Consider the following 27576-nt stretch of genomic DNA (forward strand, 5'->3'; position numbering starts at 1 on the left):
CTCCGTCGACGATTGTTCGGTCAGGGCGACCTTCCCCCGTTCCTCGTGCGCAGGCGCAGTGAGCCCGCTCTCTGCCCGGCCTCGTTTCTGAGGGCCGGTGCGAAATGGCGGCGGCAGTGGCGGCTTCGCAGGCGTTGCGGCGCTTGAGGCAGCTCCGCGCGGTAAGTGCGCGGCGGGAGCCTGGGGAGGAGGAGGAGGAGAGTCCTGTAAGGCTCAGCCGTCCGGAGACGACGAGGGAGAGGGCGGCGGCGCCGCTTCTCCACAGGCAGCTGCCCGGCCGCCTCGCCGGCTCCGCACCGCCGCCCTTCCCCCGCTCCCCAAATAACCCCGGTGCGCTATGCAGGCCCCGCCCGTGGCCCTGATCCTCCTAACAACCCGGCCAGGTTGGCTAGCCTGAGGGGGAGGCGGGTGGCCGGGCCTCAAGGTCACCCGCGGATCCTCTCATAGATCCATCCTTTGCCTCATATAGACAGATCTCTATTATGCTAAACCAGAAGAATAGAATCGTAGAGTTGGAAGGGGCGCTGAGGGTCATCTAGTCCAACCCCTTGCAAGGCAGGAATATGCAGCTGCGCCATGAGGGAACCTGCAACCTTGGCATTATCAGCACCACACTCTAACCAGCAGAGCGATTCACTTGGGTCACATGGTCGTAGCAAATTACGAAACATTTATGCGTCCTCATAAATAATACTTTGAGAGACCTTTAAAAATAAATCTTAAGCATAACCCCTCCCCCCAACAGCCAGTAAAGATGAAGAGGCCGTTTCAAAGGCAGCTCAGTTTCCCTTCATTATGGTCACAGCCTTCTAAGATGATGCCACGCTTCTAAGATCATGTAGTAATCTTCCAGTCCTAGGATATGAACAATTAGGGGAACATTGCAAGGATCAGTGCAGATCTCCATGTGCTGCCTCTCAGCTAGTTTTGGCACATGTACAAATGCTTACAGGTGCACCAGTTCTTTTGGGGTGAATGAGATGGTGCCCCTTGAAGTTCTGTTGTATGTAGCAGGTCTTGGCACCCAGGTCTCTTGATGCTCAAGCATCTGTATAAGAACATAAGAATAGCCCGGCTGGTTCAGACCAATGGCCCATCTAGTCTGGCGTTCTCTTCTCACAGTGGCCAACTAGATGCCTATGGGAAGAACATGAGCACAAGAGCAATCTTCTCCCACCTGCCCCACAGTTTCCAGAAACTTGTTTTCAGAAGTATTGCTGCCCCCCAACTGTGGAGGTAGAGCATAGCCATTGGCAGCCCTCTCCTTCTCCATGAATTTGTCTAATCTTCTCTTAAAGTCAACCAGGTTGGTGGCTGCCACTGTCTCCTCGAGAGCAAGTTCCATAGTTTGACTAAATCTCGAAACATTCTGTTTCATTGGATGTCTACAAGTTCCAGTATTATGAGAGATGGAACTTTTCTCTATCTACTTTATCCATGCCATGCATAATTTTATAAACTTCCATTGTATCACCTCTTACTCACCTTATCTCTAAACTAAAAAGTCCCCAATGCTGCAGCTTTTCTTCATAAGGCACTTGCTCCCTCCCCCTTAATCATTGGGGTGAACCTTTTCCAACTCTACAATATCATTTTTTTAGGTGAGGCAACCAGAATTGTACACAGCAGTCCAAATTCAGTTGCATCATAGATTTCAGCATTATGATGCCAGCAGTTTTCTTTTCAATTCCTTTCCTAATGATCCCTGGTATGGAATTTGCCTTTTCCCACGACTGCAGCAAACTGTAGCTTGCTGTCTAGCCAGGCAAAAGCACTCGAAGGTAGTATGTGGAGCAGGGCCAGTGAGAAGTGCAGCTTGGAGAGAGCAGAAGTGTCTTGACAGAGTCCAGAGGGTTGGCTATAGATGCCTAGGGAGTCACATTTGGTCCCTGGGCCTGTGCTTCCTCCACCACAGTTGTAGGGGAACACCCAACCAGTCTGGCACTTCTGCTTGAGACCTGGGTTCATTAACTGAGGGACCAATTCAAGCAGCAGCCCAGTATGTGCATTACACTAAACCATTCTTATTTTTAAAGTATGGTTTAGCAAGAAAATGCACTGTGCTGGTGAATGCTGCTCAAAAGTAATTTAAACCATAGTTTGAATTTTATTTAAATTATGGTTTACAGTGATGCAAATGCAGTGCTGCCAGACCCCACCTCCTTTGGCGCATCATCCTTATTCTTTGTTCAGCCCTCCACTAGTTTGAGGGCAAAGGTTTGCGTTGGGAAGCCTCCTCAACTCGTAGAGACCGCATGAGCAACTAAAAACCTTGATTTTGCAGGATTTTAGATTGTGAAGGGAGCCTCCATGAAGTGAGGAGTCTCCCTGCTTCATTTGCCCTGGAGCTTCAAGTGTTTCTGAGGGGCAGGGCAGTGCTTACAAGTGCTGTGGAAGTCAAATAGGGCTTATGAGAAGGTGTATTAAGAAGGCTTTCCAAACTGGTCCCCTATCAAAACTGCACTTAACATTTCATTTGTGTCATATCCACACATTGCCCAAAATGCTCCTTATAAAGTAGGTATGTATGTGGGGCAGTTCACCCAAACCACCTTGAGGACTGAAAGGTTATCTTTCAGTGGCCAATATGAAGGAGTTTTAAGTCCAACTACTGAGCTTCTAGTTTAAGTTTGAGAAGTTGTCTTCTAAATAGTTTCTTCTAATGTGTTTCCTGATACCAATGGAAGCATTACAAAAGTTGGAAGGTGGGTTATTGTTTTGTTGTTTTTGATTATTGTATTTTGGTCTTGTATTTTATTCTGTGATCCACCCTGAGATCTTGTGATGAAGGGCGGTATATAAATGAACTAATTAACTATTTGATAAGGCCATGAATTACTAACATAGGCATTTGCAAATGCTTGAAGGAACAAAAGGGGGTGGGGGTGGAATAACTTATGGACTTCTTTGCAAGGCCATTTCTAACCTGTGTTTTACCATTTAAATGAATACTCATTTTTGGCTGAAAGTTAGATTCAAGGTTGACTAGGGCTTTCTCTTTAACGTGAGGGAGGCTTTAGTTATTCTTATTCCACAACCAGTTACATGTTTAGGAAATTCTGTGGTTACTGTAAAGCAAGCTGAAATGCTTGTTTGCAGTTGAAATACTGTCACTTTGTTTTGCTTAATAGGTGTAGACTCTTCTTTGTGAATGCTGAAACCTTTCCCACCCTCAGCTGCCATTACAGGGCTACGACCTAAGGGCATTTTGCGCTGAGCAGAGAGAAATATAGAACTTCATTAACTATGAACCCCAAAACTTGAGATTCCCTGCGAAACCTTTGTAGGGTTTTGTAGTCATTTTGTAGGGTTTTGTAGCATGAATCCCACATTTTAGTGCTCCCAAACCTAGTTATTGATACTCAAACCAGGGGTCATAGGTTTTCCCTGATACCAAACATTGTCCCATTCACTCCAAAGTGTTGCCAAAGTTTTGTAGACATTTTGTAGGGTTTTGTTTGGTAGGTCTGCCCCACCCCAACTGAGGAATTGCTACTTAAACTGGATGTAGCTTCATTAACTACTGAGTAAGATAGTAACCCACTTTTGGGGATTGGCAAAATGTGGGGGTTAACTACTAGAAGGCTGCAAAACAATTGCAAACCTTTGGCATTTCTTTGGAGTACAGTGGTGCCTCGCAAAACGAAATTAATCCGTTCCGTGAAGCTCTTCGTATAGCAGTTTTTTCGTCTTGCAAAGCAAGCCCATTGACAGCTTAGCGGATTAGCGCTATTAGCGGTTTAGCGGCTTTTAGCGATCAGCTGTTAAGCGGCTTATCAGCGGATCAGCTGATAAGCGGGGGAAACCTGCAGGAACTCGCAAGACATTTCGTCTTGCGAAGCAAGCCCATAGGGAAATTTGTTTTGCGAAGCGCCTCCAAAACGGAAAACCCTTTCGTCTAGCGGGTTTTCCGTCTTGCGAGGCGTTCGTCTTGCGGGGCACCACTGTAAATCAAACAGTATTGGACTTTGAGTTTTGTTAAGCAAGAACCCTGGTTTGATGCATCAGTTACTGTACTTTTTGTGTGGTATTGCCAAATGTGGGCTTTTCACTGCAGAACCCCTACAAAACAACTACAGAACTTTGGCACCAGTTTGGAGTGGATGGGACAGTGTTGGGGTTTGGGGGGATACCTAGGATACCAGTTTGAATATCAGTTATTCCATTTTGGGGGCCCTACAAAATGCAGGGTTCAAGCTACCAAATGCTACAAAACGACTCTGAAACATGGCACCAGTTCAGAGTGACTAGGATAATGTTGGATTTCTGAGTGTTACCTATGAACCCCAGTTTGATGTAGCAATTACTCAGTTTAGTGGCCCTGCAAAACAACTACAAAATCCTACAAAAAGTTTGGAGAGGATTCCAGATTTTGGGGTTCATAGTTGTCAGGAAACTGCCATCAGTGCCGGAGGGAGAGAGCAAAAGCCAGAGAGATTCCAGAGAGCATCCAGGGATCGGGAGAAGCAGCCCATCTTCTGGGGAAGAGAATCAGCATAGCACCAGTGGAGAAGGGGGGCAGATGGGGGAAGCGGCGAGGCGGTCCCATGACTCCTTGCCTGGGACCAGCGGGGAGAGTAGGGGTCCTCCGTTGCCCACGCCCTCCTTGCACAGAAGGCTTTCGCGCAGAGAGAGTAGGAGGAGACTAGGCGTCAAAGAGCTTATTTGCTGGAATAAGTTTAAGAAACGCCCACTGACGGATTCTGCCAGCAATTGAGTCAGCCACGGGTGAGTGGCTGTCCGGACAGAAAAGGTTCACTTTGGCAACCCAGCCAGGTGTTTGCACCCAGCCGGGCAGATAAGCACCGGCTTACGCACGAGCAACCCCTAGAACAGTGTTTCCCAACCGGTGTTCCGCGGCACACTAGTGTGCCGCAAGACGTTGCCTGGTGTGCTGTGGGAGGGCACACTCATTGAAATTAGAATTAGACTTTTGCCCCCCGCCCGCCTTCAGAAGAGGTCCAGGACCTCTTTGCTCCCCCCTGCCTGCCTTCCCGGGAGAGCGGAGAAACGCAGCGTGTTTCTCCGCTGTCCCGGACAGCTTTTGAAGGTAGGCAGAGGGGAGCAAAGACTTTCGCCCCCCGCCCGCCTTCAGAAGAGGTCCAGGGCCTCTTCTGAAGGCGGGCGGGGGGCAAAGGTCTTTGCTCCCCCGTGCCTGCCTTCCCGGGAGAGTGGAAAGTCTTTGCTCCCCCCCTTCAAAAGCCGTCCGGGACAGAGGAGAAACGTGCTGCGTTTCTACGCTCTCCCGGGAAGGCAGGCAGGGGGAGCAAAGACTTTTGCCCCCCGCCAGCCTTCAGAAGAGGTCCTGGACCTCTTCTGAATGCGGGCGGGGGGCGAAAGTCTTTGCTCCCCCCGCCTGCCTTCAAAAGCCGTCCAGGACAGCGGAGAAACACGCTGCTTTTCTCCGCTCTCCCGGGAAGGCAGGCAGGGGGGGAGCAAGGACTTTTGCCCCCCGCCCGCCTTCAGAAGAGGTCCTGGACCTCTTCTGAATGCGGGCGGGGGGCGAAAGTCTTTGCTCCCCTCTGCCTGCCTTCAAAAGCTGTCCGGGACAGCGGAGAAACACGCTGCGTTTCTCCACTCTCCCGGGAAGGCAGGCAGGGGGGAGCAAAGACTTTCACCCCCCGCCAGCCTTCAGAAGAGGTCCTGGACCTCTTCTGAAGGCGGGCGGGGGAACAAAGTCTTTGCTCCCCCCGCCTGCCTTCAAAAGCCGTCCAGGATAGCGGGAAGCGCTTCCCTGCTATCCCGGACTGCTTTTAAAATGCTGGCGGTGGGGAGCAAAGCCTTTCGGCCCCCGCCGGCCTTCCTGGACCTCTTCTGAAGGCCGGAGGGGGGGGGAAGGCTTTGCTCCCCACCGCCAGCATTTAAAAGAGGTCCCTGGAGATTTCCCTATAGGCTTTCTTCTTGCAAAGCAAGCCCATAGGGAAATTCATCTTGCGAAGTGCCTCAAAAAACGGAAAACCCTTTCCTCTTGCGGGTTTTCAGTCTTGCGAGGCATTCGTCTTGCGGGGCACCACTGTATATATAGTCAATATAGGCACAGAGTTAATTTTTTAAACATTTTCTAATGGTGGTGTGCCTCGAGATTTTTTTCATGAAACAAGTGTGCCTTTGCCCAAAAAAGGTTGGGAAACACTGCCCTAGAACCATTACAATAGTTAATGAAGCTGAAATCTGGTTCTCAGAAAGATCACCCATGGTGACTTGTCTTAACTTTATTATTCAGTTTTACTTGATGCTTATTTTTCTAATATTTCTATGTCAACCAGTTGAGGTTTTCACTTCCCTTCAAAGAGAACATATATACATAGAATCAGAGAGTCTTTCCATTCAGTCATAATTCTTCTACTAAGTCTGGTGCTTAGATTCCTCTTATTTTTGAGATCTCTGTTCTAACCTCTGAAGAATGGCAACTTAAATTAATCAGACTTGTCTGTGAATAATGAATTTAAAAGGTAAAGTCACATTTGAAGAAGGAAGACAGTTAGCTTATCCTTGAGCTCTTTTACATTAATTCTTGCCAGTGTTTGATTTTTGAAAAAGATGGCAATTCAGAAATGCATTAAAGTGCTTGGAACAGCTTAATTGCTGGTTAATGATTTGCTTTTCTGTACTGTTATACATTCCTGTGAATTACTTTAAGCAATAAAACAAAGTAAAGTTATGCTAACTTTATCTGAGCAAATACGACGATGTGGTAAAACACAATAGCAAACTTGATCTATGAATTGAGAGTATGCAAAAAGCAACCCCGGTTGTTACAGTGTGGCCACATTTACATTTTGGAAACCAGTTCGTTAAGGATGTTGAGATTTGTTGGAAGGTCCCTATTTGCCTGCCAGAGCTATGATTACCAGAGTGATTTAACAATCCTATTTCCAGGGAACCACGACTGTTTAAAATGTAATTATGGTATAGTGATTAAAAGTGGTGGTGTGAATGTAGCCAGTATTTTGTTCAGCAGTTTCAGGTATTTGCATGGGATGATGGGAGTTGTAGTGCAAAAACACGGCTGGCATGGCATTGGCTGCCCAGGAGATGCCCAGTAATAGATATGGTATTTTCTGGCTAGACTTAGCAACCATAATATGCAAGTTTCCCTGGGCAATCTGGATGCTCTTCATTGAAAAAAGAAGATTGAAATAAATTCATGACAGTCACTTCTACGTATACGCCATCTCCCTTTTCAATATTCTCTTGACAATTGTGTGGAAACTATGCCTGGGGAGTTTGTGTGTCGGGGGAAAATGCCACAGAAAGGTGAGAAATCCCACTTGTAACCTGGAATAGCATGCATTTGCTTCATATTAAACATTTTACAGTATATAATTTAGAATGCTTAGGATAAGGTGTACTTCATGTAGATAACTGTTTATCACATAAGTTATAACACTTCCTTTGTCTTGCTTCAGCAGGGGCCAGCAGCTTGCCAGGCACTCTCTCGCAACTTTCACTTCACTGTTTATGGAAAGAAAAGTGCGTCTGCCAAAGTATCTGATTCAGTAAGTTCTTACTTGTCTGGCATATTGGACATATTCTAATAGCAGCCTTCCCCAGCCATTGGTTGTGCTGGAAGTTGTCCTCCATAAGATCTTGAGGGCGCCAGGTTGTGGAAGTCTGTAGGAAGGCCAGCGTTAGACTTTAGCCATGCGTCAGGTGCGCTTTGCCACTGGTGCGGGTCCAGTTGCAACCGTGTGGAGATCTCTGGATGCCAAGTTGGCAACTGACATCTCCATCTGGCTGGCCCTTCCAGCTTTCTTAAGCAGGTAAGCAGAAGGGCTTATTTATTACATTCATATCCCAGCTTTTTCTCCAAGGGGTACATGGTTCACTCCTCAGTTAATCCCTACAACAACCTTGTGGTAAGGTTTAGAGGCTGTGACTGGCCCAAGCTTCATGACTGAGTGGGGATTTGTACCCTGGTGTAGGGCTTAATCCAGCATACTAACCACTACATCATTCTGGCTTCCTAGAGTACTTGTGCTATGGGGCAGCTATATAAATTTAAGTAGGTAAATAAATACAAGGAAAGCAAAATGTCACTTAGAGAAGGATATGAAATATTTTCTTTGAAGCTTGAATTTGTTTAATTGTTTAATTTGATGTTTTAATGAGTTGTAAACCACTTCGATAATTTTTCTTTAAAATATAAAGCAGACTTAGAAATGAAATTAATAATAATAATAGAACTCATTGTAGGGTGGTGGTGGGGGGAATGGTGCCTAGACATTGCATTGCGGTGACTGTAACCTAGGTTTAAGGTGCCATTTGGCAATTAGTTTATATAGCTGAATTTCTAACACTGATTTAGACATGTGTGAGAAGAGTGGACTGGGCACTTGATCGTATTGCTTGTTCCTGATTCACCAAAGCATGGTGAATCAACAACAAATCAGCAATGGGCAGCATTAACTACGGAGTTTGAAATTTGTTTTTTAATACAGTGAGTTCAAGTGTGGTGTGTACTCTATGTGTACATGTATATTCATTATAATTATTCTATGGTTTATTTTCCTAGGTGTTGCAAATGATGTGCCTGTTCATTTATATTTTTTCTCAACCAGATTTCAACACAGTATCCTGTAGTGGACCATGAATTTGATGCAGTTGTGGTGGGTGCGGGTGGTGCAGGTTTGCGAGCTGCGTTTGGCTTGTCTGAAGCTGGGTTTAACACAGCATGTGTTACAAAATTGTTCCCTACCAGATCCCATACCGTTGCTGCACAGGTAAGAGGCCAGTCAATTCCAATTTGTGGTTCATAGACTATAGACAGCGAATGGAGTAAGCTGCGTGTTGTCTAGATTTGGGTGTTGTACACTGGATTAAACTGTATAGAACCAATGAGCCCATCTGCTGTCTGTGGGCATAAACTCTGTTACTGAAATTGTGATAAGCAGAATGCAACTCAAGTGGATTTATATATTTGTTTTGCTCTTTTTAAAAATTCTTAGGCCTAGTTCTCAAAGAGGCAACCCTGTGTCTGGACTCTACCACTTCACATTGCACGTGGGGGTCACGGAACTCACTATTCTGCCTTTGAAAAAAACAAACCAAAAAGCCCCTCTTCACTTAGAAAAATAGCATGTCTGGGAGAAGGTTCCAGCCCATCTCTTTCCTTGGCATACTTTGCTATGTTGTTAAAACACGAGTTTGGGGTGTATAATCCATTATTTTTACTATTACCTAAAACATCAGATGAGATAATACTACACTTACAAATTATTCCATACTCTCTTCACAAAGCAAATGAAATATATCAAGCTATTTATAGATCCTTGGGTGTGCTTTTGTTCTAAGGTTAGTTTTTAGGATGGCTGGTCCTTTGTCCAAATGCTCTAGGGAAAAAGCCATACAGCTTTTGAAGATGCAGATCAGCTAAGTTTCTAATTCTAATTGCAGTTCTTATGCTATCTACTGACTACTTCTGAAAACTTGTTACAGAGTTATGAGTCTCATCTGGGCCTTGAGGCATGAGGGACAGATTTTATCAGGAAATGGCTGGTGTAAGACTAATTTGAATGGGTCACAAGGAATCCACTGAATAATGTCCGCTTTCTCAGGCCTGGATTGTGAAACAGACCAACGATTTCTCCATCTGTGAAGGTTGCTATCCTGGAAAGGGTTACCCCTTTCTCTTACTCCAACAAGCAGGACTTATGCAAATTAGCTTTAGAATCCTTCTCCTTGACAGTTGGAGAGGTAACGGTTCTCTTCCAGTTGCTGGCTGCTGGGACTTAAGCTCTGTCTTCAACTTTACTTGACGTTTTCTAGTGTTTTGTCTTAGTTGAGCCTGGATGAGGTAGTCATCCAGATTGCTGATGGGGAGCTTCTGGTTCCACCACTGTGGAAACAGCTGCACTGGTTGCCCATCTGCCAGGCTCAGGGTTCTTGCATTTGTTTGCAAAGCCCTGAACAACTTGGGTTCAGGATACCTTAGGGATTGCCTGAACCCTTATATTCCAGCTCGATCCCTGAGCTCTTCAGCAGAAACATCTTTGATCATTCCCCAAGTTGGTGAGCCTTATTTGAGAACAGTGGAGAAATCAAGCTTTTAGTGGCATTGACCCAGCCCTGTAGAACACCCTGACAATAGAGATTCAGCAGGTGCCTTTTGTGCGAACTTTTAAATGCTGAAAGCATTTCTGTTCTTCCAGGCCTATGCAAGGGAAGGAAGAGGACATCCCACCCCTCATTCCCAATGGTCTATGGATATTTGTTTTAAATTTATTTTTGCTTTTAACTTGCTTCTAACTTTTTATGATGATATTGTTTGGTTTTATGTACTTACATTGTTGTAAACAACTGTGATATATGGGGGTTGCATTCCAGGTCATTGCACACAATGATGGAGCACGCATAAGCCTGTTATGTCCCCCTGCACACACGCACACACACCCACACACCGTTTCCAGCCGCTTCTGGGTTGCTGTGATTGCTGCGGTCCCAGCTGGTAATGTCAGACCTTAATCCTTGAAGGGATAAAGTCACAGGACTCATTAACTGTTGGCATCAAGTGTTTGTTTGTTTTAATGCATTTATCTTCTCAACCATTTAGGATACTATAAATTAAACCACGTGTTTGTGGCTGCAGCTTCTACAGGTGCACCTGATATTAGGTCTGAGATTGAGTGTAGCAGAGGCTGTATTCATAAAGTGATAATTTTCTTCCTCTCTTCTACTCCTGCTCTATCCCCCTTTCTTCAAATCTGAAGACTTGCCTGCAGGCAAGATGGGCTTGTAGGCAGGTGCATCCCTGTGACAAATTGGATTGGGCACCTGAAGGTTCCCACAGATAAGAAAAGAGGAAAACAATTCTGAGCAGGAAAGCTTCAAGTTCCTAAGCGCAAGCGCAAGAACTGCCCCCATCATCCAAGCTGTGGGGGAACCGAAGACCCAATGATCAGATGATCTCTTGGCTAGAGAGGACACAGACTTTCAGTCCTCTATTTACACAGAGACGACAGTGAGTGGTTCAATAAAGAAGCACTCTGCCTTAAAGCAGCACTCTCTTGCTAGAGCTGTAACTATTCTGGAACTGGGGTAAGATCAGTCTGCCTGTCCCACTCCCACTCCTGGCCTTTAGTCAAGAGGTTTATCCCAGGTCCTGAGGGCCAAATTGAGTCATTATGTTTACATGAGGTATTTAAGAAGACTCTCAAAGTGGAATGGCATCTCTTCTAATGAATTAGGGACATGTCTAAAAATTGTGCGCAATGCCTGCTTCAGGGAAGAAGATGTACTTAAGGAGCCGTGCACCCATTGCAGTCTTAATGGAGCAATAAGGAGAATGATGTGGTTGAAACACTGAACCTGGATGCAGGCTGCAAGATTAACCTTTCCAGTACTATGGATGTAAACTGCTTGGTGATAAAGCACTGAATGAGATGCTGGAAGAAGCCATGGATAAAACGAAAGCCATACCTAGATTAAACTATAAAGGAACTGATTGCTAAGTATTGCATTTAAGTAAATGTTTGCTTTTAATTTCCAGGGAGGAATCAATGCTGCTTTGGGGAATATGGAAGAGGATAACTGGAGATGGCATTTCTATGATACTGTGAAAGGTTCTGATTGGCTGGGAGACCAGGATGCAATTCATTATATGACAGAACAGGCTCCTGCTTCAGTTATTGAGGTATAAGTAGCACCGTATAAAATGAGTCTTTCTGAAATACTCTTTCATGACTGACTACTATAGCAGTTGTGAAAAATGAACAAACCTCCTCTTGAGGTATGTTCAAAACCATTTTTTCTTTGTAGGAGAAACCAGTTTTCTCATAGTGAAGATTGCACTGTTTCATTGTATTTGCGTGTTCTGATTCTGTAAATTGCTCCAGAACTCTATTGCTTCATAGTAAGGTCAGATGGTACAGTATTACTTCATTCTACAGAATGTGGTGCTCCAGCAGATTGTTATAGGGTGCATTACAGCTGTGAATATGCTGACACTGCCAACTTCCCTGAGGATATACTGAGCCTCAACAAAGTTGTTCCAGAGGGAGGAGTTTCTTACAGTGGCTTGGAGAATGCACGCAACTCGCATTAACTGGTGGAGGTCTCCTACTTTGATCTACTTAATTTCCCCCTATTTTTTAGAAAGTTCCCAAATGTTCATAAGCCAGATTCTTGAAACTAGGACGCAGTGTGTGCAAATCAAAAGTTTATTTAGCCTAAGTTAACTTTTTTGTTTTCACATGGCAGATTCTTTCTAAAATTGAAATATGTGTAAAGCAGACTTTCCTTGTTTTCATGCTGATGGTTAAATGGCTAATAAGTTCCACTTGGATTCCTTAGCTGGAGAATTATGGCATGCCGTTTAGCAGGACAGAAGATGGGAAGATCTATCAGCGTGCCTTTGGAGGACAGAGCCTTAAGTTTGGGAAAGGGGGACAAGCTCATCGATGCTGTTGTGTGGCTGATAGGACAGGCCACTCTCTGCTGCACACGCTGTATGGTCGGGTAAGAAGATGCTGGTGGGGCAGGGAATCAAGATCACCGAATTTAATTAGTAGGATCACTTTTGAAATGGATAGTTGCACTCCTATCAGTAACTGACTCAGAAAAACTCTTAGCCAGCACATCCATGTGTCTTCTGCACAGTCAGACAAAGCAAACAGGAGGCGTGTGTGGCAATCACATAGGGTCCCTGGATGTTTCACCGTCTATTGATCCCTGTGCCACCGCTTTATTTCTCGCTGCCACCACCCAGGCCCTACCTGGTACAATATTGAGTCCAGTCAGGATTAAATTGGAACATAAACTTCTGTTTATTTATTGCAATTTAACAAGCGTGTGGATTCATAAACCGTATCGGTCCATTACAGTCATGGGGTGCCTATCCAGACCTATAACTTCTGCTACCTGCTCTCACTCACTAAACCACCTCTCAGATATTTCCTTGTCTTCCTAGTTCCTAACTGTTCCTGACTCAGCTTATTTCGCTACACTAACTCAACCTACCCACAGACTGTTATCCCACTTCACTCCCACTCCAACCAACCACCCAACTCACAACTCCTTCCGCCCCTCCCAGAGCTGGTTTTATAGTCCCTCTGACTCCACCCCCCTGGGTTCTGATTGGGTAACTTGTTTAACTATTTCACCTCCAGCATTCTCATATGTTAACGTCAGAGCGTGCATTTCTAGATACAGCAGCACTCATGAATCGTGCTACACAATATGTGTTTTTCTATGTTTCATTGACAAATGGTTTTTTAAAATATTTTATAAGCTGCCTTTTATGCTACTGGGGAGCACCCAGAAGGTAGTATACTACAAAATTTAAAACATCAAAAAAGCAAGCATGAGATGCATTCTTCCTGTCCATTTCCTGGCACAGGTAATCCACAAGGAAAGGAGTCACCCATGTTTTCCTCTCCATGTATTGTTGAACTATAACACCCATCATCCCTGACTAATGGAATTATCATACTGGAGTGATATTTATGAACTGCCTAAAATAGGTTGGTTCTGACAAAATTAAAATTAGTAAAGACTTGCTTCCAGGGTTACAGTCTCATAGAGTACCCCAAAAACCTAATGTTGTTGAATAATAATAATAATAATACATGTTTCTTCCCCTCTCCCCCTTTAGTCTCTTCGATATGACACGAGTTACTTTGTGGAATATTTTGCCCTTGACCTCCTTATGGAAAATGGAGAATGTTGTGGTGTTATTGCACTTTGTATAGAAGATGGAACCATACATCGTTTAAGAGCAAAAAATACGATTATCGCCACTGGGTAATATTAATGAGCTGTTCATACTGATGATATGTGAATGTACTTCCTGGAATTGCCTGTCATTCTGGCCTCGGGCTAGATCAGGGAGGAGTCTATTGCTGTCATCCTTTTCTATCCCCCCCTCCCTTCCCACCTCACAAAGAGAGAGGGAGGGAGCTTCCATCAACACTCATTGGGAAGCCTCCAAACCCACCTCCCTTTGGCTTATTTTCCCTGCCCTTAATACTGTGAGCTTTGCATCCTGCCCATTAAACAATTCTTTCCCTTTTCCTATTGAATATGAGGGGGAAATCAGACTTCATGTCAACAAACATATGCTCCCAACAGTTTGTTTGCAAAGATGAAAGGGAATGCAGAGATGGGGGCTGCTTACAAAAGATTATGAAGTCAGACTTTTACTCTACAAATATTTAACACTTTAAAGTAGGAATTTCATACAATATATAATCTTCCTAAATATGTAGTCCTGTTAAAGATAACAATTTTTTTTTACCTCTGCTTAATTGTATTTTTATTCTAATGACTCACATTGAGTTAGAAGGGAATGGGAAGGAAAGAGTGCTGTATTTTCCCCAGGCCAGCGGGTGCATATTTAAAAGGTGGGAACTGCAAACTGCTCTTGCAGAGAAACAGTTGGGAATGTAGTCTTTATCCTTTGATCCTTTGCAGCTGTGTCTTTGCATCCCCTGTGTCTAGTGCTGGCCATGGCATCAGGTGTAGGTGGATGTGGCTGAAGAGGGAATTGTTTATAGCTGGCATGGCCAAACTTGGCCCTCCAGATGTTTTGGGACTACAACTCCCATCATCCCTAGATAACAGGACCAGTGGTCAGGGATGATGGGAATTGTAGTCCCAAAACAGCTGGAGGGCCAAGTTTGGTCATGCCTGCTTTACAGGAATCCAGAGGTTCCCCCTGTCTAGTTTACAGTGAATGTGCAGATTGCTGTTCCTAGTTAGCATGTGGGAGCAACAAACCACAGTTCTTGTGCCCAAACCAGGGACTATGTTTTGTTTTACACCAACAAATTATGATCCGAAGCCAATCATGGTTGAAAGATTGGGGCAAAAGGGGGAAAACAAACTAAACAGGTCAAAATTTGGAACATAGGACCAATACAAAAAGATTAATCTCCAACATTTATTTACATCTTGATAGACATAATATTATATTGGATGGTTTGAAAATAATAGGGGTGAGTGATATTAGAGTAGCAAAAGAACAAAATGTATGGGAGAAAATATGGATGATTTTATCAAAGAAAGCAATATCATCAACCCATGGGAGAATTCTTTAAAATTATTACATCAGTGGTACATTACACTAATATGTCTGCAAATGCAAATAATACAAAATGTTGGAGAAATTGTAATTGACAAGGGTGTGTGTGTGGTAGCCATTTTCTGTATCACAGTTATGTACTATGATATTTTTATAGAAATGGCAAATATCACACATCAAAAAAATATCACACACCAACATTAATAATCTCTTTTAACAATTTGGGCAGAACAAAATGATGGCTGCTTGCAGGGTGATAACCAAAAATTGAAAAATTGTAGAGTATTTGACATTGGATTGTTGGTACAGAGAACTGTGGCGAATAGCAATGGGATAAAAATTAACCCACCAACTTAAATTAGCTAAAGAGAAAGCAAAAATACCTGATTTTTATAACAGAGGTTTATTATTCCTGCTCGCGTAGTCGAGCAACTGAATCAGGAGAAATCTGCATGTTATGGTCAATCATTAGCCATGGCTTTCCAAGGTAAGTGTATGCAGCTGAAATCATTGGTTTTCTTTGTGTGTGTGAAATGTACTGGCCAGATACTAATAATGAGCTCTTTTCCCAGAGGATATGGGCGCACCTACTTCAGCTGTACATCTGCTCACACCTGTACTGGAGATGGCACAGCAATGGTAACACGGGCTGGTCTGCCTTGTCAGGATTTGGAGTTTGTGCAGTTCCATCCCACAGGTAAAATGATGTTCTATAACATTACAGACAACTAAGGTTACTGTGGAACTCTTTAGCCTTTAAATTAAACCTCATTAAACCTTTAAATCCAGGGTGGGCATTTGGGATTGGAGCAGCCTACAGCTGTTGAACTTCCTTCTCATGGCAGATGAGTAGTTCTCTCTTGCAGTACGTAGTTTGGATGACTGTTCCATCAGATTAAAAGGATTTACACGAGCTTGTACATCTGATTATTGGAGCTGTCTTTCGATTCTTAAAGCAGTTGATAGCTTTCTGCCTGTGTTACAACCATTAAAAAGTATAATACATCTTTAGCTTGTTCATGCTAGGGACATATTCATGAGAAACAACAACAATAGATCCCTCCTAGAAAGTAGATGAGAAATGGTTGTCTGAAGAGGCTAGCTATAGATAATGACTGTCTTGGAAACATTTAAGAAAAATGTCTATACAGGCAGTGACTGTTTTAGGTGCATTTGATATGTGTGTGACCATGCATGCGTGCATCATGCTGAACCCAGAAGTGGCTCAAAAAATCACAAAAACTTCACAAAACGGGGTGGGGCAATGACAGCACAGAGTGTTTGCAGTCTTTTTCAGTCGTGTTTCACATATATGTGATTTCACTAAGCTGTTCAGTGCCTCGGAACGTAACCCCAATGTAAATGTACAAATGTGAAGCAGGTTTGGAAATACTTTAATGTATTTCTTAAGTGTCTTGTATTATGTATCCTGATCTTCTTTTCTGAAGAGTGCCCAGAGGGTGCTGTCATAAAATCCAATGAGACCATATGTGATATGTCGTAATTAAAATGTGAGTTATAAAAACAGCACTACCTGTATGTAATTATCTGCTTCCAAAAGCATATACAGTACAAATAAAAATGTCTTCAAATTCCTTTTGAAAATAATCAGGGAAGGGAACTGCCAGACTTTACTTGGGAAGAAATTACAGAGACAGAATGCCTCTCTCTTTCCTTTGCAACTCCCTAGCCACCCACAGCAGTGATACTGCAAGAAGAGCTTCTCTCTCTCATCATAAACTGTGTGTATACTTAGAGCTTTGTATACCAGTGTCAACACCTTGTATTACTGGCAGCTGGTGCAGTGCTGTCAGAATTGTTACTGGCTCTCTGACTGCTCTGCTCAACAGCTAAGCTGCCATATTCTGGACCAGCTGCAGCCTTGTGACTGTATAATATACAGTAGTTTAAGCCACTTGCTATATCTCAAGATTGAAACTCTGCCTCTGCCAGTTCTTACTCTTTCTACACCAAAGATTCTGTCAACTTTCAAAGGGATAGACAAGTTAATCTGTTGTAGCAGAATTTTGTACTACCCTAAAGATTACACTTTTGTGAACTAGTACTTGTTTTGTCAGGTACGTAAGGTGGCATCTTATGTTGGCAGTTGAAAATATGGAGAGCTTGTGTACTTTGGGATTAAAAACCTTTTAAAAGCCAAGGCAGTACAGCTGTCATTTTCTGTTCAGAGCCCTACAAAAGTGGAAGCATGCCCAGCATATTCACAAAAGCAGCCATTCATGGTAAATAAAATAACAAACAAATGTCATAACAAGAAAAATGGCATTAATTATTTTGCATAAAGTGAAAGCTAACCTAAATCATAATGGAGTCTGATTTTTATAGTATTCTACTAGTTTCTGATTTGCTATCTTGGCAGCCTCATGCTAGAGAATTCCACTGAAGAATGGCAGCCTTAGAATCAGCAGCAGAATGTCTTAGGAGAGTTAAATACTCTCTGCCATATTTTAGTATTTATTTGGGATGCAACAAAATACCACCAGTCTTCAGTTAAGCATAAAATAGTGTTTTGTGGAGAGAGAGAGAACAAGTTTGAGTGATTTCACTGAAGGAAGAATTGCAAACAATATTCTGCTAGCAGAAGTGTTTATATCCTGCTTTAGGTGTTCAAAGCACTTCCCATACATCTTTAGTATTCAAGAGCCCTGTAGAGTTGGTAGTTTGCCATCCCTATATTGGCAGATGTGAGGCTGAGAGAATGCTGACTTTTCAATAGCCATTCAATGAACAAGCTTGATTGATTATCAAAGCCAAGATTTGAAGCTGGTACATACACTATATTGGATATTAAAATGTTGGTGTCTCATTCTAGTACTATGACACTGAGGAACATCTGTAAAATATAGTCCCTAACAAGTTTATAATGTAGTGACTGCTTGTTTTGCAGGTATTTATGGAGCTGGCTGCCTTATTACAGAAGGCTGCCGTGGTGAAGGAGGCATTCTGATTAACAGTGAAGGTGAAAGGTTTATGGAGAGATATGCACCAGTTGCCAAAGATCTAGCTTCAAGAGATGTTGTGTCTCGTTCAATGACTATTGAGATCCGAGAAGGAAGGTAAGTCTGGTTTTCCGCAACTGCTACCTTTCAAATATTATAGAAGATGTGGGATTGCTCAGTTTGTAAACATTGACCAATCCAGTATCTTAAAGCCTTGGTTCCCCAAATGTTGTTGAACCACAACCCCCATTATCTTGGACCATTTGCAGTGCTGACGGGGGATAGTGGATGGTTGTAGTTCAACAGCTTCTGGGAACCCAGGATTAAGGAAAGCTATCTTAAAGAATAATATTATTTCACTCAGACCATCTTGAACATGTCCTCCTGGCAATACAGTTCTTCCCGGGATTTAGGAGACAGGTGAGTGCGTACAAATGTAGGGATGCTTATGACCTACAGACTGGAAAGAGGGGGTGTAGGGCACATGGACAAGCCTCAGACTTGCTACCACATATGAGTCCTAATTGCAAGAAATGTGTTTCATTTATTTAAACTTTACAAACTGTTAGTAAATAGAAAGTGAAATGTGGGTTGAAAAAGATGGCTAGTTCCTGTCACCAAGAGAGCTGTTCTTGTTTGCCTTCCTATATAAGATGATGAATGACTTTAAAAGTTTGCCTCTAGATAGGAATGTGAAAATGAGTGTGTTTAAAACACTTTTTCTTTTAACATCAGAGGATGTGGGCCTGACAAAGACCACGTGTACTTGCAACTGCATCATTTGCCACCTCAGCAGTTAGCAACTCGTCTTCCTGGGATTTCAGAAACTGCTATGATATTTGCTGGTGTGGATGTTACCAAAGAACCCATTCCTGTTCTGCCCACTGTGCATTACAATATGGGAGGTATTCCTACAAACTACAAAGGACAGGTAATTTCCCAGAAGTAATATTCAAATAGGAAGTATTCTAAACTGAATATTGTGGGTGTTTTCTGCATACTGATTGATATAATTGTGAAAAAGTAGCAACTTGACAGCCCACTTTGACAGGTGGATGGGTCTGCCTTCCTGTTAGTCATCTGACGTTAGGTGATTAAAAGTTCAAGCTGTAGCTGCAAAGGGAGATTCTTCCTTCGCATCTCCAAGCCAGGAATGCAAATGAAGAATTTGCAGGTATTCAGGGCTAACCAGGTCCACCTTTCCTGAGCACGATGCTTGATGACATTTTCCCTTGTTAACGTAGGTTTGGTTAGCCCAACATGCCCTGAATGCCAACCTCCCAGGCCTGGCAGACCCAATTCGGCCTGTGGGTCTTTGGTTCTCCCTTCTCTCTCTGCCTTCTGCCATCACCACCTTCCCTCCTTGTGTTAGCCAACAGCTTTTAAAAAACGACTACAAGAAAGTCAGTAGTAAAAATGGTGACAAAGACTGTGTGTATCCCACCCTCAAAACTGTGTGGCTCCTTTTGTCCCTACCTTTGCTGTGCTCTCACTAACTTCTGCATTGGGGAGACTTCTCTGTCCATGGAGGATCTCTGCGGGGTTTTAGAACTCACTATAATCAGGGTTCTAAATGTGCAGGGATCTTTCTGCAGTGAGAAGTCTTCTCCACACATGACGTTATGGTGAACACAACAGTGCCAGGAACAGGAGGAGCTGGGTGACTTTTGGAGTGGGGTAAATGCGTGATCCCTCTTCGTGTGAGCGGTGCGTGAATAGAATCACTGTATGCTTATAATGATTTTAAACTTATTTTTAATGGCAGGTGATTACTCATGTAAACGGCAGAGATCAAATAGTTCCTGGCTTGTATGCTTGTGGGGAAGCAGCCTCTGCCTCTGTTCATGGCGCTAATCGTCTTGGAGCAAACTCACTCTTAGATTTGGTGGTCTTTGGCCGTGCGTGTGCTCTTAGCATTGCAGAATCCTGCAAACCTGGTAGGTCTCCTTGCTTGTTTTTCATCTCCCTCGAAAGGCTTTGAAAGGGCTGGGTACCTTTGAGCATTAGAGCCCAAACCAGCATGCTGTCAACCAGCCCTTTACTCAGGAGAGGTTGGTGCTGCTCTTTCAAGCAGGGGCACCTTCAGAGAGCAGGGAGCGGCTGACCACTCTTCCCACATTCTCCTTCCCAGGGGAAAGGCTGAGGAATTGGGGCTTGCATGGAGAAGTGGGACTGGTAACAACTTTTCACTTGACCAGCAAGGTCAAGAAACCCTATAAATGCCTATGAAAATATATTTCCCTTCCTACCAAATTTATCAGAAGGGGGTGGGCAGGCACTGAGAATTTTACTAGGAAATAATTGAATTACTGATTGGCAATATATTCCTCTTGTTCCTTGCCTTCCCCCTCTCACCCTAACTGCTATCTAATTTTTGTAGACTTAACTGTAGCTGAATCATGCTTGTGTCTACTCTAATTAGGAGAGCCAGTTCCGTCAATTAAACCAAATGCGGGTGAAGAATCTGTAGCAAATCTTGACAAACTGCGCTTTGCCAATGGAAGCATAAGAACTTCGGATCTGAGACTTAATATGCAAAAGGTATATAAAAGGTTTGCTTGGAGGCTAGGCTAATAACATGTAATGTGAATTGCTAGAATAGATATATAATGTTTTGACTTGAAAACTGGATTTCTGGCCTTCCTAAAATTATTTTCTTCTTTTTAAAATTTTGTGCTCTGGTATTTTCGAGATGGAGGGGCTGATTATCCATTCATGATCTAAAAGTTGGCAAACACCAATGAAACCTAGGTTGAAACTCCTGTTCAGGTGCAAAGTTTCCTAGGTGACCTTCCTTAACTTTCAGCTTAAGTTGTTTCACATGGTTGTAGTAAATGGTGCTCAGAATACAAACAGGATGTTCCTCTGCAAATGGAACCTGCTTCTACACTCCATCCCTAAGGGCTGTTGCACTTCTCAAGTTAAATTTGCTTTCATGTCCAGAACCTAAGCACTACTCCTTCCTTTTTATGCATAGGTAGAGTTGCATTCAGAGTATATCAGATTTCTACAGATTATGAAAGATAGCGGGCTGGCTGTGCTGATATGTGGTAATGGTTACATACTGCAGCCCAGAGTAAATTCTCTTGGAAGTGATGGAGCCATTAAGAAATAGCCAGGGCAGCTTAGGCACCAGGGTGATTTAACTGAAGACAATGGTGTTACTGCACATGAGTATGGACTTGAGGATTTGTAGAAAGTGATATGGGTGTATTCAAACAGATTTTGACAACTGAACATTCTGGCAGCTGTAGGAGGTTAAATTTTTCTTCGAATTTCCAATCAATGTATTGTTTCTCAATTTCTATTTATAGACAATGCAAACCCATGCTGCAGTGTTCCGTACAGGTCCTGTCCTACAGGAAGGTTGTGAGCAAATTAGCAGTCTCTATAACAACATGGATGATTTGAAGACATTCGATAGAGGTAGACTGTCTGAATGTAGCATTGTAAGCTTGGCCAGTGTGGTGTAGTGGTTAAGAGTGGTAGTCTTGTAATCTGGTGAATCGGGTTTACGTCTCCGCTCCTCCACATGCAGCTGCTGGGTGACCTTGGGCCAGTCATACTTCTCTGAAGTCTCTCAGCCCCACTCACCCCACAGAGTGTTTGTTGTGGGGGAGGAAGGAAAAGGAGAATGTTAGCCGCTTTGAGACTCCTTCAGATAGTGATAAAGTGGGATATCAAATCCAAACTCCTCCTCCTCCTCCTCCTCTTCTTCTTCTTCTTCTTCTTCTTCTTCTTCTTCTTCAAGGTGCGCAAGTAAATGATTGTGACATCTATCAGCATATGCAGTTCAGAGAACTTTGCTGTTAAGAAATGCAACGTCAGTTTGACTTAAAAACAAGTATTAATGAGACCACAGATTCACAGAGAAAATATTTAAAGGGTAACAGCTTGGCATTTCTAAATATCAGTTTGACAAATGCCAGACATATAGGTGACTTTCACAGTTTTGACCTTCAGGGAACACTTCCCACATTGACTTCTCGATTAGGACTTCTGGAGCATGTTCTTGTGGAGCACTGGTTAGGCCTGCTCATTCTTGCTACTGGCCAATGGGACCTTAAGAGCGTATCCTAGAACATTCTCAAGCAGTTTCACATTGCAAAGACAAACTGGTAACAGTAGGCAAATTGTTCATTCAGGAGATGGGATTGCACTATTACTGGTCATCTCACTGAGGAACCTTGGATAGCTTCATAGAATCATAGAATCATAGAGTTGGAAGAGACCACAAGGGCCATCGAGTCCAACCCCCTGCCAAGCAGGAAACACCATCAGAGCACTCCTGACATATGGTTGTCAAGCCTCTGCTTAAAGACCTCCAAAGAAGGAGACTCCACCACACTCCTGGGCAGCAAATTCCACTGTCAAACAGCTCTTACTGTCAGGAAGTTCTTCCTAATGTTTAGGTGGAATCTTCTTTCTTGTAGTTTGGAACCAAATGAATCCCAGAGGTCTGTGGAGCACAGTTTAAAAACCACTAGTTTACAAAGTCCTGAGTCTACTCTGTGCTTCAAAAAGAAAAGGAAAAAGGAAAAATTAGCACAGTAGTGCTGCCCTTTTTCCTGTGATATTTTTTCACATATTTAACTAGGAATATAGCACAGACTTCAGGCTCATGACACTGACACAATTGTTATAGTTTTTAAGCTGCATGCAAGACAGCTTTGCAGGCCATGACTAAAACAGTTTTATACGAGAAACCACCAGAGACATGTTTTCTCAGAAGGGAGTGTTGACTTCAGGAGAGAGTGCATAGAATTGCCGCCTTGGTCTACAAGCAGAGTTGTGCTTTTGTCTGATTTGTATATTAGGACTGCTGAAATGCCCCTAACATTTCATTGTACCTTTAGGTATTGTCTGGAATACTGACTTGGTGGAGACTTTGGAACTACAAAATCTAATGCTCTGTGCTTTACAAACTATTTATGGTGCAGAGGCTCGGAAAGAGTCACGTGGTGCTCATGCTAGGGAGGATTATAAGGTATGCACAACTTCTTTATGTATCACCTGTGGCCCATTCCTGCTCTCACCATCCCTGAACATTGATTATGTTGGCTGGGGAGGGGGAAAGAGGAATGGCATATGGAAATAGTGGCAACAAAGTTCCAGGAAGGTGCAGAATCCTGAGACACGTGGAGCTTTCCTCTTCTGAGCAGCCAGAGTGTGTTGAACAGTTCTCATTGAAACATATTGGGTTTATATGTGGTGCTGGTACTCCCAACCTGATTTGGAAAGAAAAAAACCTTGAAAGGACTGCTGCTTTGTTGCAAGGACAGATCTTCCTGTGTGGTTTTAGGAGAAGCATCAGAATTTTCCTGTTTTATTCCACATCTAATGTCGGTATTGGAGAAGTATTCCAGTCTACAAATGCTTACATTTGTAGCAGCAGGTTACATGTGACTGCATATGTGCATATTAATCAGTGTGATGATACATTATTAGTGTTTGGGGCTTGGAAAGATTAAGGGAGTTGGGCGGGCCAGGTTCAAAAACACTTGAGCGTTAAAGCAAAATTTGCGCATCTCTGCCCAGTCACACCCCAACTTCCATTTCGTTGCTAATGAGCCAATTTATTTTTAAAGCAGAATTGCACGTACCAACACGTTGAACTGGAGGTACCTTAGTAATTAATTTTGTAAGAAAGAAGCACAGCCTAAGCTGCTCCACAATCTCATGGAGATATCTCTACCAGTGCCCTTTTTGACATCTCTTCTAAATGAGTGTTGTGGGTACCATCAGCACCTTTTAAAAATCAGAGTTATTGGCCTTACAGGACAGCACTTCCACATTTCAGTTGTTTATAATGTAGCTAAAATATTTAATGCAGCATCTCTATATAATACAGTGGTACCTCAGGTTACATACACTTCAGGTTACAGACTCCGCTAACCCAGAAATAGTGCTTCAGGTTAAGAACTTTGCTTCAGGATGAGAACAGAAATCGTGCTCCAGCGGTGCGGCAGCAGCAGGAGGCCCCATTAGCTAAAGTGGTGCTTCAGGTTAAGTACAGTTTCAGGTTAAGAACAGACCTCCAGAACAAATTAAGTACTTAACCAGAGGTACCACTGTAAAAGATAAGGCAATGCGTGTCTACAGACACAACAAAAAAGCTGGTTTCACTGAGGAGGTAATGAAAGCTAGAACCTAAGGAGTTGCACATTTGTAGAAGAATAGGTAGTGCTTCCATATTCAGTTCTAGCTCTTGTAAATTCCTAAAGAAACTAGAATGTTCTTTAATATTTAGGGCTGTTTGGTACATCTGTATAGCCAATATTTAATATTTAGGGCTGTTTGCTGGTGTCATCTTCTGAGCAGAGCTTTGGGTTGTTGCCATTATCTCACTCTTACATTGTGTTGCTTAGGTAAGGATTGATGAATATGACTATTCCAAACCAATCCAAGGGCAGCAGAAGAAATCATTTGATCAGCACTGGAGAAAGCATACTCTCTCTTATGTAGATGTCAAGACTGGGAAGGTATGTGATCCCCCCACACCTTGGCCTTTGAAATTAGGAATCCTGTATATCCAGCATAGTGTGGGACTTGTTTTACAACTAAAAGAACTCAATTTAAAGAAATTTTGATTTCTCATTTGGATTGTAATGAGGTTGAATAATTTTAAGTGCAAAAGAATAAAGTTGTAGCTTGACTCTTTCTGTGCAGTCAGCTTTCTAACAAAGACAAACAACTGTTTTTTCCCCCAGGTTACTCTGGATTACAGGCCTGTAATCGACAAAACCCTCAATGAAGAAGACTGTGCAACAGTGCCACCAGCTATTCGTTCCTACTAGTGACTATTGTTGAGTTTCTTGTAAGTTTCCTGGTACAGAAGTGAACATCATGCAGCTTCCTACTAGACAACTGTAATGCATTAAGTCTGAGAGAATCTTTATTTGCAGCAGAATCCAGGAAGCTTAGTATACTGGCCTATTGCTTCATGCGTTAATATATCATGGCAATACAGAGCTCAGGCAGCAAAGTAATCTCATATTGTCTCTGCTTGAGTTTGTAGGTTTCTCTAAGTAGCTGGAGCTCTGCACGCAATTCATATGTATTAGCTTTATTTTGACTGTGCAATTTTGTATTGACTTTCTTAGAGCGATACATTAAAAGTGTAAATGCAGTATGGTGGTTAAGAGAAACAGCAGCATTTATCCAATAGTTGGAAGTACTTACACCCAGTGAAATGAAAGGGTTTAAGTTCACTTAACTATTGGATTGTGCTCTTAGAACTTTATAATTCTCTACATTTTACAGTTCACATTACTTATTTAAATCACAGTTGCTGCAACTATAACTTGTGAACAGTGTCAAGCCTAAACCAAATATCATAGCAGATCCATAACAGCTTGGTAGGACTTTTCTGTCTGTTGGCAGACACTAAAAATTTTAAGAATCTAGCTCTCTCTCCTTAAATATCTTTACCTAGGTGAATAATACACTGTTGAGAATTGAAAGTTGTATATCTGGCATTCTTTGTAAGGAATTATTTGTTTGGAGTGTGTCTCTGAAAAGGGTCACAATGTATAGATGGACATTATTTCAGATGCTTCAGTACTGTCGTGTCAGTATCATCTGAAAAATCTGAAACAAAGTTTTCCCAACAGCTTTCTGATTTCATTGACAAGTGTGCATATTATGTATTTACTTTGTATTTGTAAAAATCCAGCACATTAAATAGGACAAGAATATAAGTACAGCGTGTGCCAGCACTGAAACAGTTCTATCAATTTCTCCATTAATGTTGTTCAACATGTGTGTGTTCTTGGATTTCACAGATTAATTTTTTGTAATTAGAATTTTAGCATATGCGGAGTAATTTCTTTCCAGAAGGCTTTTCTCCATGAGTAAGAATTCTAGATATCTTTAGTGCAAACATGCTTTTTATTCACCCCTGCCTCTCTGAAGATGTTTAAAAGGGGATGGAGTCCCCTTTTATGCAGAATCCAAGAACACCCCAGAAATAGTAGAACATAAATATTTTATACACACGTCTCTGGCTATACATGTCTTAGGTAAAGGTAAAGGGACCCCTCCTGACCACTAGGTTCAGTCGTGGCCAACTGGGCTTGCAGTGCTCATCTCGCTTTATTGGCCGAGGGAGCCAGTGTGCAGCTTCCGGGTCATGTCGCCAGCATGACTAAGCTGCTTCTGGCGAACCAGAGCAGCGCTATTTACCTTCCCGCCGGAGTGGTACCTATTTATGGGGAAACCCAGCCAGATGGGTGGGGTATAACAACAACAACAACAACAACAACTGTTGTTAAAACTGCATACAACTTATAAGTGAGGTTTGCTGTCTCTCTGGTATATACATCAAGGATGTACTGGAAAGCTTATCAAGCCCACTGACTGTTAGCCCTTTCTGCTGATTCGCATCAGGAAAAATGGCACTGCCACACTCCGCTTTGAACACACTGCAAGTGAATATGAGGCTCTTGGTAGCACACCGCTGGTGGTTTGTTACTCCTTCCTGCTGAAGGTTTTGGGCTAAAAAGAGAATGAATACCAGAAGTGAATGGCTGGCTACACAGATTATGTCTTCAGAAAAGGCTTGCAATATTGTACCATGATGGACTACTGGCCAAAGAGAGGTTCCACACCACAAGGGCTGAGAAGAACATATTTGACCGATTGGTTTGGTACCCTCCCAAACACACTTTCTGGGATGCCTGCTCTGGAGAGAGAAAATGCTATATTTATAAATGGAGCATTTGCACCAATCTTTTATTTAAGCTATTAGTAAGACAATACCTTTTATGAAGATCCACCAAAATTTCACACTGTAGTGAGAGTTTCCCAGAACTTTTCCATCAGGCTGAATGTTACACAATGTTGGGTTGGTGGAGAAAGAGAAAATAGCTGGCTTTATGTTGAGAGCCAGTGTGGTGTCGTGGTTAAGAGCGGTAGTCTCGTAATCTGGGGAACCGGGTTTACGTCTCCGTTCCTCCACATGCAGCTGCTGGGTGACCTTGGGCCAGTCACACTTCTCTGAAGTCTCTCAGCCCCACTCACCTCACGAGAGTGTTTGTTGTGGGGGAGGAAGGGAAAGGAAAATGTTAGCTGCTTTGAGACTCCTTCGGGTAGTGATAAAGCGGGATATCAAATCCAAACTCTTCTTCTTCCTCTTCTTAAGTGATAAAGCTGGGAGTTCTGTGTCACCCATTACCTCTGCCTTGTGGCGTCCATGTTATCCCCAATACTCCTCAACATCTAGAATCATAGAATCCTAGAGTTGGAAGAGACCACAAGGGCCATCGAGTCCAACCCCCTGCCAAGCAGGAAACACCATCAGAGCACTCCTGACATATGGTTGTCAAGCCTCTGCTTAAAGACCTCCAAAGAAGGAGACTCCACCACACTCCTTGGCAGCAAATTCCACTGTTGAACAGCTCTTACTGTCAGGAAGTTCTTCCTAATGTTCCTAATCTACATGAAACAGCTGGGGGAAGTCACTGAATATTTGGGATGTGTAGCCATCAATATGCTCATAGTACATACCTTTACCTTTCTTTTCCACCTACAACTCCCAGGGAGTCTGGGACACTTGTGAAACACCTGAAGGACCAGGTATACATCTTGGAACTGCTC

General features: G+C 43.0%; 1 protein-coding gene across 4 annotated transcripts; it reads left to right on the forward strand.

Moving 5' to 3' along the window:
• Positions 1 to 11: 11 nt before the first annotated feature.
• On the forward strand, positions 12 to 25679 carry SDHA (succinate dehydrogenase complex flavoprotein subunit A). Of its 4 annotated transcripts, none has more exons than XM_081837224.1 (15): positions 13 to 161; positions 7410 to 7499; positions 8562 to 8723; positions 11489 to 11632; positions 12292 to 12456; positions 13592 to 13740; positions 15592 to 15716; positions 17928 to 18096; positions 18715 to 18910; positions 19745 to 19916; positions 20402 to 20520; positions 21294 to 21405; positions 22836 to 22966; positions 24348 to 24461; positions 24690 to 25679. In XM_081837224.1, exons 1-15 carry the CDS (start codon positions 105 to 107, stop codon positions 24774 to 24776), a joined length of 1992 nt encoding a protein of 663 aa, XP_081693350.1. In that variant the 5' UTR covers positions 13 to 104; the 3' UTR covers positions 24777 to 25679. The 4 variants fall into 4 exon arrangements, with proteins under 4 accessions (XP_081693352.1, XP_081693350.1, XP_081693351.1 ...); XM_081837225.1 differs by having other exon boundaries at positions 35 to 161; positions 7413 to 7499; XM_081837226.1 differs by lacking the exons at positions 22836 to 22966; positions 24348 to 24461; positions 24690 to 25679 and adding an exon at positions 21731 to 21746 and having other exon boundaries at positions 12 to 161; positions 21294 to 21451.
• The last annotated feature ends 1897 nt before the right edge of the window (positions 25680 to 27576 follow it).

This window comes from Podarcis erhardii (assembly GCF_964252035.2).
Source record: "Podarcis erhardii genome assembly, chromosome: 13".
Classification (NCBI taxonomy): Eukaryota; Metazoa; Chordata; class Lepidosauria; order Squamata; family Lacertidae; genus Podarcis; species Podarcis erhardii.